The sequence below is a fragment of the Mobula hypostoma genome, chromosome 16 (genome assembly GCF_963921235.1).
Source record: "Mobula hypostoma chromosome 16, sMobHyp1.1, whole genome shotgun sequence".
Lineage (NCBI taxonomy): Eukaryota > Metazoa > Chordata > Chondrichthyes > Myliobatiformes > Myliobatidae > Mobula > Mobula hypostoma.
Genome location: NC_086112.1, coordinates 2621201 through 2635572, shown reverse-complemented (window position 1 = coordinate 2635572; position 14372 = coordinate 2621201). Strand labels below are relative to the sequence as shown.

The window sequence follows — 14372 nt, the reverse complement described above, 5'->3', positions numbered from 1 at the left end:
GAATTTAAATTATATAGATACAGATGCTCCAAACCTTTCATACATAAATGTGATCTTGAAAATTCTGATCACATTGATGTCTTCTGGATATTATTCTAAAACAAACATTATTTATACTGGATGATTGATCATGAATGGTTTAAAGGGAAAAATCCCTTAGCATTTGTAATTTAACTGCAACTAAGTGCCATCTAAAGAACAGAACAGATGGTGCTGCAAAGGTAAACAATTATCAGATGGCTTGCTGCCATATTCCAAAAAATATTAGACCCTAACTGAAGTGCAATTCCCCTATGGACTATACTTATTGCCACTTCATTTTCTATCACTTTATCCACAGTATCCTTCGCAGAACAAGCCTATTTCCAGCCTCTTTCTTATTACCCCTGTGGCTCTGCAATACCATAACAGCCTTTGGTAGAAAGAATTATGTGTCTGCCATGGTCTAAAGCCAATTATTACACATTTTATTCAGGAGGATGTCCTAATCTTCTGGGAATTTGTAATCATGAAATGATTTACCTCTGATTTAATTTTCCTGCACAAATTTATTGTCAAACATGCTGGCTGCACCCAGCTGCATGAGCTAAGTTTCTGTATTTTAAAAATTAAACTCCAAATCTTAAAGTAGACTGGGGAATCCTGCTGCTTTTTGCATACTAAAATTCTATTGGCAATTTGATCAGATTCACTTCTTTCATGTACTCCTTATATTTCAAGTAACACCATAAAAGAATGCTTAATGTAGCAGAAAAAAACTATGGATACATTTCTGTACTTTCAAAATATAGCTCTCTTTAGTCTTGGAACTGTATTCCTTTTCCTTTATGGGATTTTAAGGATACATCAGAAACCTCTAGCTTTTCCATTTCCCCTTTCAAAACAATCATCATCATCTTGAGTTTAAAAGCGGAGTCACATCCGTTCCAAGCTCTGCAGGTTACCAAGGTAGTTTCACTGTTGAACACTACTCTGAAGTTTTGATTATTCAATTCCACCTTCACCTAATAGCTCTAGGTTCATTACTCTGTATTCAAGAGCAGATAAAAATCTCCAATAACTTCCAATGATTGTGGTCTTGCAGATCTATTCTCCTTGAATTTCTTATTGTTTCAAATTCTCCATAAGCTTCTCTCATTCTCAGCTAACAAAGTTCTATTCTTAGATAACTTATCCTCTTCATCCCAACCAGGCAGGATTCTGAATTCTAGTTAGTGTATATGGTGGATCTGATGCATTAATATGAGACTTCTAAATTGTAATGTAGGTGTCAGTTGGTGTAATGATTAATTAGCAAGAAGGCACTGGAGCTGAATCAAAGTCATCCACTTTCTCATGACTTTTCCCCACAAAACCTTGTACACTTTCATTTTAAGAGAAATCATTTGTGGAGCATTTATCACCTATGTATAGGATGAAAGATGAACCATTGTTCAGCTCACTGCTCCGTGAGACTACTCACTTCAGCTAACTCTGAAGCTGTGGCCAGCAGCCATCGGTATACACCTCAGCTCTGTGGCTGTGGCCTGCAGCCATCAGGCTCCTGGACTGGCTTCACTCACATTAGTGCTGAATTGGCTCCATGGTTGTGCACTCTGCAGTTCATGTTCTGTGTGTTTATATTTGTTTATATTTTTATTGCTTGCACCATTTGTTCTTTTTTTCTGCATAATGGGTACTTGATGGTCTTTTCTGTATAGGAAAAAAAGCCTGTCAAAGACCAACCTTTACTGTGTGTTTTTTTCAAATGGATTCTATTGACGAATTTCAAGGTTACATAAGGTATACACACTGTGATATTAAATATACTTTAAACTTTGAATTTTTTAATGGTCCTTGAACAAATAGTGGCATAGCACCTTCTTAACTAATGCAGTCCTTCTGACAAAAGCAGCATCACCATATTGTTGGGCAAAGAATTCCAGGATTTAATCACAATAATGATGAAAGAACAGGGACATATTTACAAGTCGTGATGGTTTTGACTTGGAGGAAAATTTGCAGGTAGTGGTGCTCCCTTTCTGCCTTGTGGATCTTGCTGGTGTTTTAGATGAACACCTCCATTCAGTCTAAGATTCCATTTGCCGGTCTCTTTAATTCTTCATACTGATCTCATTCTGCCCTCTGGCTTTGGCCTCTTTCACCTCATACATTATTCTAAACTTGATCAATGAGCAGCATCTCATCTTCCAACCAGACACAGTCCAAAGAACTTAGCAACAAATTCAAAAATCCTGCAATACCTACAAACATGGATGAAATTTCAGAGTGCAATGATAACAATTCTTGATAGATTCATAGTCAACTAAACTGCATAATTGAAGCTGCAGTCTTTTGCCCATGAAGTTCAATACAAGAATTTCATGCAAATATCAAACCTTGGAAACAACAAAACCAGAAGACTGCACAAAGGTGAAGGTTAAAATGCTGGGAAGGATATTAAGAAAGACCTCAGCCATCTCCTAATATTCAATTCAGAGTATAACATCTGAGACATGATGATTAAAGAGTAATATTAAGTTATTTTGTACCAAGAATGTTGAAGATTTTTGCAAAGCTATTTTCCCCAATCTGGTGGTGAATTATGAAATAGCTGGAGCATTCCATAATTTCAATAGTATTTTTCTCATTATATACATCTACAGATCCCACATACCAAATTATATAAGTAAAGTAATAAATGGTTAAACATTTAACATCAATATTTTTAAATATTAAAATAATTTCTTGAATGACAAAGATTTCATGTCAGCCATTGAAACACTTATAAACTATAGTGCAACAAATTTGCAACCTAACTTTTATAAAAATTATTCAGTTAAGTTAACAAGTACTTGGAAGAATAAACACTACTCATTTAATCCCTGCTGGTTTATGCCCTGGAAGGCACCACTGTGCCCTCTTGACCTAGAACACCACCACTCCCCACCCCCCACCCCCCGCCCAGCATGGGAAACATCCTATTCACGTCTACACTATATAGGCCTCTCAACATTCAAAACATTTCAAAGAGATCCCTCATCCTTCTAAATTCCAGCAAGTACGGACCCAGAGCTATCAAACGTTCCTCATATGATAATCTTTTCATTCCTGAAATCATCCTTGTGAATCTCCTCTGAATGCCTCTCCAATGCCAGCACAATTTTTCTTAGGTGAGGAGCTCTTGTATTCTAGACCTCTTGAAATAAATGCTAACATTTGAACAGCACTGCCCAGCAACCTCAGCCAACCCCCAATTTAACCCTAACCTAATCATGGGACATTTTACAATGAAGGCTGAAGAAAAATATTCTTAAATTAGGAATTTAAAGGAGTGTAGATTAAGATTGGGTGATATATTTGAACAATTGAAATATTAAAATAATACTTATGATCTGATAGTAAATCAATAAGAATTTTGATAGCTGTTATTTGCAGCATTATAGAAAGTACAGGGTTATAAATATTATCCTAACCTTAACTCAGTGCTAATCCTTAAAATTAACAACATTGTGCCATTAATCCTCCATGTTTGTGGCTGCTTAAAGGAAAAAGGGAAAAATAGGTAAAGTTACCACATAAGGAACATCCGGCAGCTCTTGGGCGGTATTCCTTGGAGTTCAGTAGAATGAGGGGGAATCTCACAGAGATATTCAGAATGTTAAAAGACCTGAACAGATTAGATATGGCAAAGTTATTTCCCATGGTAGGGGATTCTAGGACAAGAGGGTACGATTTCAGGATTGAAGGACGTCCTTTTAGAACTGAGGTGCGGAGAAATTACTTGAGTCAGAAGGTGGTAAGTCTGTGGAATTTGTTGCCACGAGTGGCTGTTAAGGCCAAGTCACTGGGTGTATTTAAGGCATAGATAGATAGGTTCTGATTAGCCAGGGCATCAAAGGGTATGGGGTGAAAGCAGGGGAGTGGGGATGACTGGAAGAATTGGATCAGCCCATGATTGAGCGGTGGAGCAGACTCAATGGGCCAAATGGCCTACTTCTGTTCCTATACCTTATGGTCTTACAGCATCTTTTATATCCACCTCAGCAAGCATTACCTCCTATATCTTCAGTCAAAAGACCATGTCTTTGTCCCAGTATTCCATTGATGGAACATGTTCAAGTGCCCAAGTGGATTTTTCAAGCCAAAACACTGTGAATGTTACATCTGAGCCAAAGCTGATGATGTAATTTTTTATTTAAATAATTAAAATAATAATATGCATAACCATTAAACATACCAAAGCTCTTTCTACTAAAATGAATAGCAACAGAAAGCACTGACCCACAGAGTGTACTGTTCCCTTTTGCTTGTTTAAACATTTGTTTGCCTTTGACCCATGTAGCTTTGTCGAATGTAGTGCATTTTTCTTCAACTGCTGCTCACAAAACTTGTCAATCAAAATGTAAAGTTCGCTTGCAATATTTTGTAGGTATGTTTCATTAATAAATTTCAGTACTTTAGACTCTTCCACAAGTGTTCGTAAAGCATATAAATCTTGTCTCATCATGTTTAATATCAAAGGAATGATATTTTCAAATCCATGAACCATTTTTTCAAAACTGATCTCATTGACGTTGATCAAGACTTTATTCTGTAGCAGATCTTGTACAGACTGGAACTGGATATTTTGATATCTGGTTATAATTTCTGTTTCTGGATACAAAAATAGAAGTTGCCGAAGACACTGAGTCTTGAGTTCAAAGGTTGTAAGCATATCAGTTATTTCTTGACAATTTTGAAGCTTATCAAAGATGAACCGACGAAGATACAATCTCACATCATCCCACAAGGACAAGGCATCAAGAAAACCACTGTCTTCAACAGCATGAATTGACGTTGTGGAAGGAAGGTGAAATGATGCTCCACATGAAGTCAATGGAAAAACTACACCACACTCATCAGAGAGCTCCAAAAGCAGCTGCAAGATCATTTCCTCCAGACCTTTTTCAGTTTTCAGACAATGAAGCTTGTAGCACAAGAAAAAAGAGATAATTAGTAAACTTGGAACAAATACTCAACAGAACTGACATAATTTGTAACTAATTCCACAGTCCAAAAAAAGTACTGTATCTTGTATGGCATATGATTTTTTTAAAGATTCCTCTGACTGCATGGGGAAAACCAGTTTTACAGAATAATCTAAGAGAAAAAAACTTGTCCTGCAATAAATCTGAATTGTAGTTTACAACACAGAGTCAAGTTTTGTGTTATTTCCCAAATGCTACTCTGAAATAGCAGAATAAACTGACCTTTCAGGAAATTCACTCGGCATATATGGAATATTTGTTGATACATTTCAATATAATTATTCACCCACTTTACATTTTTGTTTTAGCTATTATGTCCCTTTTCCCCCTCAAATGCTTCTGTGGATAGTAATCTCTAGGATTTTCTGCCCCAGGATGGTGGAGGCTATATTATTAGATATATTACAATAGATAATTTGAAATATCAAGGGATTGAGAATTATGGGGTATTGCCACAGAAGTTGAAGCCAGCATACTTATTCTATATTCATAGTTAATAGAGGGCAGGCTTGACGGATCTTGTGGCCTACTCATGACCCTGTCTTCTTGTAATCTTTCCCTGAATAAGTGAACAGACAGTTCGGTTTTAAATTTCACAAATGCTGCTCTAAACTAATGCATCAGAACAGTATCTTAGCTGTCGATTTTCTTTTCAGTAGACGAGTTACTAACTTCTAACACAAGTTCCATTTTGTTACAATAGCTCAAAGTTCATGTGTACAAGAAGCTATCAGATGGTCTTTGAACACCCCTAAAAGTTATATCAGGATGCTTAGCCTAACACCTGCAGGAACAAGTTATTTCCATAAATGGCTGTCAAGGAGCAAGAGTGTTGAGGCAAAACCCCAAGTGTGTCTGAAGTGCATCACCCACATCACAAACACTGCTGCACAATAACAGCTTTTTACTGTTACTTGATGAATATTAGGTCTCTGCGCATAAAGATAAGGGGCCAAATGTCAGCTGAAGTAATCTCTTCAGAATGGCCTGCACAGTGGGACAAGCACTTGGGTTTACCTTCAAAGCTAATTTACTTGAAAGTTCTAGACAGCAAAATGTCCTTTCTTCTGATCCTAGACTTAGATAAAATAATCTGCCATTAAAAACTGAATGCAGCTTTTTGAATAGAGAATATGACAAGAAAGAGGTGGAATGGGATCAATGAAGAGCTGATCAAGATCCCGCATTGATACGTCAAATTACTCTTTTCATTCTTTAAGATTCTGAGAAAGAGCAGTCAGAAAGTGTTGCCCAATGCCTGGAAAAACTGGTAGTCAGATACTCCAATAATAGATATCAAAAAAAGTTGCAAATTAGGTACTTTTCCCAAGTTTAAAGTTCATAGTTTTGCAAGCTGAGACAAGAGTAACGTTAAATCAAACGCTTTCACTATGTTTTACAGCTTTAAAATGAAATGATTTACCAGTGCTTTCAGAAATTCTGTCAATTGATTACGTGGAGTTGTGAACAGTTTGATAGAGGAAGTATTGGAACTGTTTAACCATTGCAAGCTGTCACCATTCTGCAGCTTCCATTCTGCATAGAGCTTATCAAAATCTGACTGCAGTTCCTTCACAGTCTCCTCAATACTGAAAAACAGAAAGGAGAAAATAAACAATACAAATCAAATAAAGTATCAAAAAATCAATCAGTTTATGCAGAGGGAAAAAAACCCCTCAAAACAAGCAAAATAGAGTAAAGCTTTATATATAGATTGTCCTTGCAATGAAATCCATTGGAATATCTTCACATACCCCACTGAAATATTTTGCTAAAAAGCCATACTGGATCTGTTAAGATCTACATTTTTTAAAAAATTCTACACAATCGTTTTTCCTGTATCCCTTGAAGAGGCTAAATTTATAGTCCTGGTTAATCTTTCCTGCTTGCCTTAGCATGCAGCATAATTCAATTAAATCACTTGTCATGTACTTCTCCTCAATGATGCAGAAATTACACCCAAAAAATCTGTAGGACTGTTAACCTCGTATAAGTGCCAAGATTTTTTTGGGGTAGGGCAGTATCAGGAAAGTGTTCTCTTATTTGCATAAAGGGACCTTTATGATGACCATCAAACGTTCAGTTGATACCAGACAATGCATTATTGAAGAACCAATTAAACAGCGCTCTTCCAGCATTGTTGGTTGATTGTAAATTTATTTAGAACGTAGACAGTAGAGCATAGGAACGGCCCATTTCGCCCATAATGCTGTGCTGAACCAGCTAAAAAGCAATTCACAAACACCCAAACACTAATCCCTCCTATTTAATGACCTCCCCTCCTGCATCACTGCCTGGTATGGGAACTGTACCTCCCTTAATTAAAGGACTCTGCAGAGAGTGGTGCGGACAGCCAGCGCATCTGTAGTTGTGAACTACCATGATTCAGGACATTTACAAGGACAGGTGTGTAAAGAGGGCCCGTAGTATCATCAGGGATCCAAGTCACCCCAACTACAATCTATTCCAGCTGCTACCTTTTGGGAAATAGTACCGCAGCATAAAAGGCAGGACCAGTAGGCTCCAGGACGACTTCTTCCACCAGGCCATCAGACTAATTAACTCACGCTGATTTGACTGTACTCTATATTACATTGACTGTTCTATTTATTATAAATTACTATGATTGCACATTTAGACAGAAGTGTAAAGATTTTTATTCCTCATGTATGTGAAGGATATAAGAAATAAAGTCAATTCAGTTCAATTCAATCCAATTCCATCTTCCTTACTCCATGCGCTTAACTAAATGTTTCTTAAAAGCCAGGCATCCATGACTCTCCGAGTAAAAAACTTACTCCTTGTATCCTCCTTGAACCTACCCCATCTCACCTTCAATGCATGCCCTCTAGTAGTAGACACTTCAACCCTGGGATACGATGCAATCCAATGACTGATCCTTTATTCTTAGTGCTATGTTAGCTATACCACTGTCATAAAGTTTTGGTTGCAGATGTACATGCACTTCAATGCTTTATGACACAGCAAACTGGACAACAAAGTGGCTCAACTAGATACATTGGATTCCAGTTAATTGGGCCATCGGTTAATTAGGACAGTTGCTTATTTGTGACAACTCTAAAAGAACAAAAACAAATAAGAGAAAATAGCCAGGATTCCCTTTGGTTTATTTGGGACACTATGTCACTTAATTGGTACAGGAGAGTGTTGCCATGCAATTTCTAACTAGCGTCAGTAACGTGCATGTGTGTCTGCCACACACACAATATGTTGGAGGAACTCAGCAGGTCAGGCAGATTTATGGAAATGAATAAACATTCGGTGTTTTGGGCCAAGGTCTTTCATTGGGACTGGAAAGGAAGGGGGAAGATGCCAGAATAAGTAGATGGGGGGAATGTATGCCATTTCTTTACTTGCTGATATTGATTTCCCAGTCTTACACCCTGGAGATCCCACACTACCTATATCACAATCTATAGAAACTTACTGGTCCCTTTGATACAACCTGCACATTTTCCAGCAAAGATTTTCTCCTTTCTCATAAATTTTTTTGTTTTTCAAAGCTGTTTTCTGAGAAATTCCTGATCCTAGAATCTACCATGAGCTCTTTCCCACCTTGTGTACTCTGTGTTTCAATTTAATTTTATCCTTGACCTCCTCCGTTGATCATGGAATCTCTCTATTTGGAACAAGTTTAAGCTGAATTTAAGAACCAGATGTTTAAATATCTGCCACTTGCTCATCAAAAACAATATGCAATTGATTTTTTAAAAAACCACCACCATGCAGTACTTCTTTCCTACATTCTACAACCTCTTCACCCAACAAAAAATGATATGAGCATATTACTCTGAAATAACTGTTAGTTGTAACTACCCAATTCAAAACATGACTATAGAAAACAACCTACCATACTGCATTCTTCTTCAGTCGCTCATCAATGTCACTAATAGCTTGTTGTAATTCCAGATCACCAGGTACACAGTCCAAGAAATAAGCTGAACAGGGATTATCCAAATGGCAATCTCCTTCCCATGCCATCACCAACATCTGAAATACAGAAATTATTTAATAAAAAGGCTGATCAAATGAATAAAATTCACTGACATACAATTCAAGTAAAATAATCCAAACCAATATAAAGAATGAGCTGAAAGAATCTGCATGATTGCCATAACACCATATGATATAGGAGCCGAATTAGGTCATTTGGCCCATCGAGTCTGCTCCGCCATTTCATCATAGCTTATCCAATTTTCCTCATTTCCCCAATCTCCTGCCTTCTCCCCTTATCCCTTCATGCCCTGACCAATCAAAAATCTATCAACATCTGCCTAAAATATAAAGATTTGGCCTCCACAGCTGCCTGTGGCAAAGAATTCCAGAGTCACCATTCCTCATCTCTGTTCTAAAAGGACACCCCACTATTCTGAGGCTGTGTCCTCAGGTCTTAGACTCTCCCACCATAGAAAACAACCTTTCCACAACCACACTATCAAGGCCTTTCATCGTTCGATAGGCTTCAATAAGGTCACCTCTCATTCTATGAATTGTAGTGAGTACAGGCCCAGAGCCATTAAATGCTCTTCCTATGACAAGCCGTTTAATCCTGGAATCATTTTTGAGAACCTCCTTTGAACCCTCTCCAGTTTTAGCACATCCTTTCTACGATAAGGGCACCAAAACTGCTTACAAAACTCCAAGTGAGGCCTCACCAGTGCTTTATAAAGTCTCAATATTACATCCTTGTTTTTATATTCTAGTCCTCTTGAAATTAATGCTGGTATTTCATTTGCCTTCTTCACCACAGACTCAACTGGCAAATTAACCTTAAGAGAATCTTACACAAGGACTCCCAAGTCTCTTTGCGTCTCAGTTTTTTTTTGTATTTTCTCCCCATTCAGAAAATAGTCAACACTTTTATTTCTTCCATCAAAGTGCATAGCCATACATTTCCCAACACTGTATTACATCTGCCATTTCTTTGCCCATTCTGCTAATCCAAGTTCTACTGTAGCCTCTCTACTTCATCAAAACAACCGGCCCCTCCACCTAACTTCATATCAGCTGCAAATCTTATGCCCTCCCTCCTACACCAACTCCTTAGCCACATATTAAACTGTATAATCTTCCTAGTTCCAGCCTCGCTAGCACAAGGCACAGGTAGCAATCTTGAGATCACAACCTTGGAGGTCCTGCCCTTTAACTTAGCACCTACCTCCCTGAACTTCCTATGCAGAAACTAGTCACTTTTCCTACCAACTTGGACCACAACTTCTGGGTGTTCACCCTCCCACTTAAGAATCCTGAAGATAATCTGAGATATCGTGGACACTGGCACCCGGGAGTCAACATTCCATTCGGGAATCTCATTCTCACCCACAGCATCTACCGTCCATTCCCCTAACTAATTAATCTCCTATTACCACAGCATGATTCTTCTTCCCCCTTCCTATCTGAGTAACAGAGGCAGACTCAGTGCCAGAGATCCAACCACTGCGAGTACTGCCCTGGTTTCTAATGGTCTTACTGGGGTGGGGCGGGGGGGCTTAACATCACGATTGTAAATTGCGTTCCAGTTCAGGTGAAGTCTAAAGGTAACAAGACAGGAGGTACTTATACTTTCCTAGATCAAGGAAGTACCGCAGTGTTCTGCACAGTGGGCCTCATGATCAAGCTTAACCTGACAGGAAAAGGAACACGTATTCTCTTACGCACAAAGGGTCAAGAGAATGTTTTGAGTAGCTATATCAGTCATCCCACCCTGCAAAAACTCATTTCAGGGAGGTAGCACCACCATTTCAGGGAAGTAGCACCCCCCCACCCCCGGGTCGACCTCCAAGGGTGTATATAATACTTTGTTTAGTGATTTTGTCTCATCTGTAAACCAAGTTGGGTATATGCAGAAAATGTGACATTAAAATATATACTTATATTATATTATATTACATTATCATGGAGTCGTTTTTTTATTCTATTACAACTTTAAGCAAGTCTACAGGGAGTTTGGCCTCATCACGTAGGACATCAATAGAGTAGCTCCTTAGCAGCTAGCCAGCTAGTTTAAATAACGTTAGCTATGCTAATGAACAAATGACACCCGTTAAACTCACCTCAACATGTATTACATTTCAACCCATCATGGGCAATAGAAAAGTCACTGTTGCAAACAGTGCAGCGAGCAACACTGTCATTATTTTTGAGGTCGACTGTAAAGCCCGTCCACAGAGAAAATTGATAGGTCTACTTAGCACGAAGAGAGACCAATCAGGGTGCTCCCTCTCGCTGTTCCTCTCCCTTTCAAAAAAATCAATTTCCAGGATATTGTATATAATTTCCGGGTGTCAGGGAGTCGCTATCAATGTACAGGAGACTCCCGGAACTTCTAGGAGAGGTGGGATGTCTGCTATGTCCTTTCAGAATTGGAAGTGGCTGGCTTAGATAGTGAAAACTATTGAGAATTGCTTAGCATCTATATGCAGGAACATATGCCTGTCTACAAAGGGAACATTCCTCATCTGACAGGAAATTGAATCAAAAATTGAGCTGCTGATGGGATGAATGCACCTAAGGCATGGGAGCCACTGCAAGTGATTTGCAGTGTTAATGAAGGATCCTATGCAACCCGAACAATGCTGGGTTGGACTATTAATGGACCACTGAAAGGAGACCGTGGAGGTGAAAAAACTACGCTCGCCCAGAGCTGATAGTTTTGCGCTTAAATAAGCTTTGGCAGCAGCAATTGAAGACAGAGTTTCCTGAATGCAATCAAGAGCAGCAACCTGGTTTGTCTGGAGAAGATCATAATCAAGGATAGACCGCTTACCAAAAGAGGACATTTGTGGAAATGTTGAGATTTCATGTCTCCAGTATCTTGGTAGCATGGGGTTACAATTATTATTGTATAAAAATTAGGGACTGGAATGTAGGAGCTACATATCTGTTCTCTATCTGTATTAAAATGAATTGACTTTATTTCTTACATCTTTCACATACATGAAGAGTAAAAATCTTTACATTGTCTAAATGTGCAATGTGCTATCATAACAATTTATAATAATTTATGATAAATAGAACAGTCAAAGTAACACAGAAATACACTCAAATCAGTCTGATGGTCTGCCCCAACCCTTGCCATGTCTTCACCATCCCCTCTGACCTTCCCCTCTCTGAGGCAGAATGTTCTGTTCTTAGCAAGGGCCTCACTTTTGTCCCTCTTCGTCCATACCTCAGTGAGTTCTGTGCCCGCCATGACGCTGAACTCTTCTTCCATCGCCTATGTCTCCGAGCCTACTTCTTTGGCAAGGATTCCCCTAGCCCTACCGATGACCCCTTCTCCTGTCTTCAACCCTCCTTCTCCTCCTGGACACCCCGCCCGGGCCTTCTACCTGCACTGGATCTTTTTATCTCCGACTGTCGCCGAGACATCAAACGTCTCAACTTCACCACTCCTCTCTCCTGTTCCAACCTCACTCCCTCTGAACGTACTGCCCTCCACTCTCTCCGCACTAATCCCAACCTCACCACCAAACCCGCTGACAAAGATGGTGCTGTGGTAGTCTGGCGGATGGACCTCTATCTCACTGAGGCCAAACGGCAGCTCTCTGACACTTCCTCTTACTTACCCCTGGAATAGGACCCCACCAAAAAACATCAGCCTCCGGATCCAGCACATTATCCTCTGCAACTTCCGCCATCTTCAACAGGACCCCACCACTAAGCACATCGTTCCCTCTCCACCCCTCTCCGCTTTCCGCAGGGATCGGTCCCTCCGTGACTCCCTGATCCACACATCCCTCCCCACGGATCTCCCACCCAGCATTTGTCCCTGTAAGTACAAGTGCTACACCTGTCCCTACACCTCCTCTCTTGCCACCATTCAGGGCCCCAAACAGTCCTTCCAAGTGAGGCAACACTTCACTTGTGAGTCTGTTGGGGTCACCTATTGCATCCGGTGCTCCTGGTGCAGCCTCCTCTACATCGGTGAAACCCGACGCAGACTGGGGGACCGCTTCATCGAGCACCTCCGCTCCGTCCGCCACAACAGCCAGGATCTCCCAGTAGCCACCCACTTCAACTCCGCTTCCCATTCCCATTCAGATATGTCCATACATGGCCTCCTCTATTGCCATGATGAGGCTAAACTCAGGTTGGAGGAGCAATACCTCATATACCGTCTAGGTATTCTCCAGCCCCTTGGTATGAACATAGAATTCTCCAACTTCCAGCAATTCCCCCCCCTCCTCTATCCCTATGTCACTCTGCCCCCTCCCCCAGCTGCCTATCACCTCCCTCATGGTTCCACCCTCTTCTACTACCCATTGTGTTTTCCCCTATTCCTTCTTCACCTTTCCTGCCTATCACCTCCCTGCTTCCCCTCCCCCACCCCTTTATCTTTCTCCTTACCAGTTTTTCAGCTGGACCCTACCAGCCTTCTCCTTCCTACCCTCCCCCCACCTTCTTTATAGGGCCTCTAGCCCTTCCCTCTTCAGTCTTGACGAAGGGTTCCGGCCCAAAACGTTGACTGATCCGTTTCCACGGATGCTGCCCGACCTGCTGAGTTCCTCCAGCGTGTTGTGAGTCCGATGGTCTGGTGGAAGAAGCTGTCCCAGAGCCTGTTAGTTCTGGCTTTTATGTTGCAGTACTGTTTCCCAAATGGTAGCAACTGGAATAGATCGTGATTGGGGCGACTTGGGTCCCCAATGATCCTTCAGGCCCTTTTCTCACACCTGTCTTTGTGAATGTCCTGAATCGTGGGAAGTTCATAACTATAGATGCGCTGGGCTGTCCGCACCACCTTCTGCAGAATCCTGCAATTAAGGGAGGTACAGTTCCCATACCAGGCAGTGATGTAGCCAGTCAGAATGCTCTCAATTGTGCCCCTGTAGGAAGTTCTTAGGATTTGGGGGCCAATGCCAAACTTCCTCAACTGTCTGAGGTGAAGGAAGTGCTGTTGTGCCTTCTTCACCACACAGCTGGTGTGTACAGACCATGTGAGGTTCTCAGTGATGTGGATGCCGAGGAACTTATAGCTGTTTACCCTCCCAACCCCAGGTCCATTGATGTCAATAGAGGTTAGCCCATCTCCATTTCTCCTGTAATCTACAACCAGCTCCTTTGTTTTTGCGACATTGTGAGAGATGTTGTTTTCTAGACACCACTGTGTCGGAGAGATGGCTTCTTCCCTGTAGGCCACCTTGTTATTGTTTGAGATTAGGCCAATCAATGTAGTGTCATCGGCAATTTAGCAGATTAGAGCTGTGGGTTGCGACGCAGTCATGGGTATACAGGGAGTAAAGGAGGGGACGTAGTACAGAGCCTAAGGGGCTCCTGTGTTGAGAGTCAGCGGGGTGGAGGTGAGGGAGCCCACTCTTACCAGCAGCCAGCTATCTAACAGTAAGT

At 40.6% G+C, this 14372-nt stretch overlaps 1 protein-coding gene across 4 annotated transcripts in view; it reads right to left on the bottom strand.

Moving 5' to 3' along the window:
- The window catches only part of kiaa0825 (KIAA0825 ortholog), a 309600-nt gene that overhangs the window by 281095 nt on the left and 14133 nt on the right, over positions 1–14372 (bottom strand). For all 4 annotated transcript variants that reach the window (XM_063069273.1, XM_063069276.1, XM_063069275.1 and 1 more), the window contains exons 2-4: positions 8881–9020; positions 6433–6598; positions 4264–4948 (exon numbers count right to left, since the gene is read on the bottom strand). In XM_063069273.1, coding sequence (XP_062925343.1) covers positions 4264–4948; positions 6433–6598; positions 8881–9020 — 991 coding nt within the window. The remainder of the gene's footprint in view (positions 1–4263; positions 4949–6432; positions 6599–8880; positions 9021–14372) is intronic.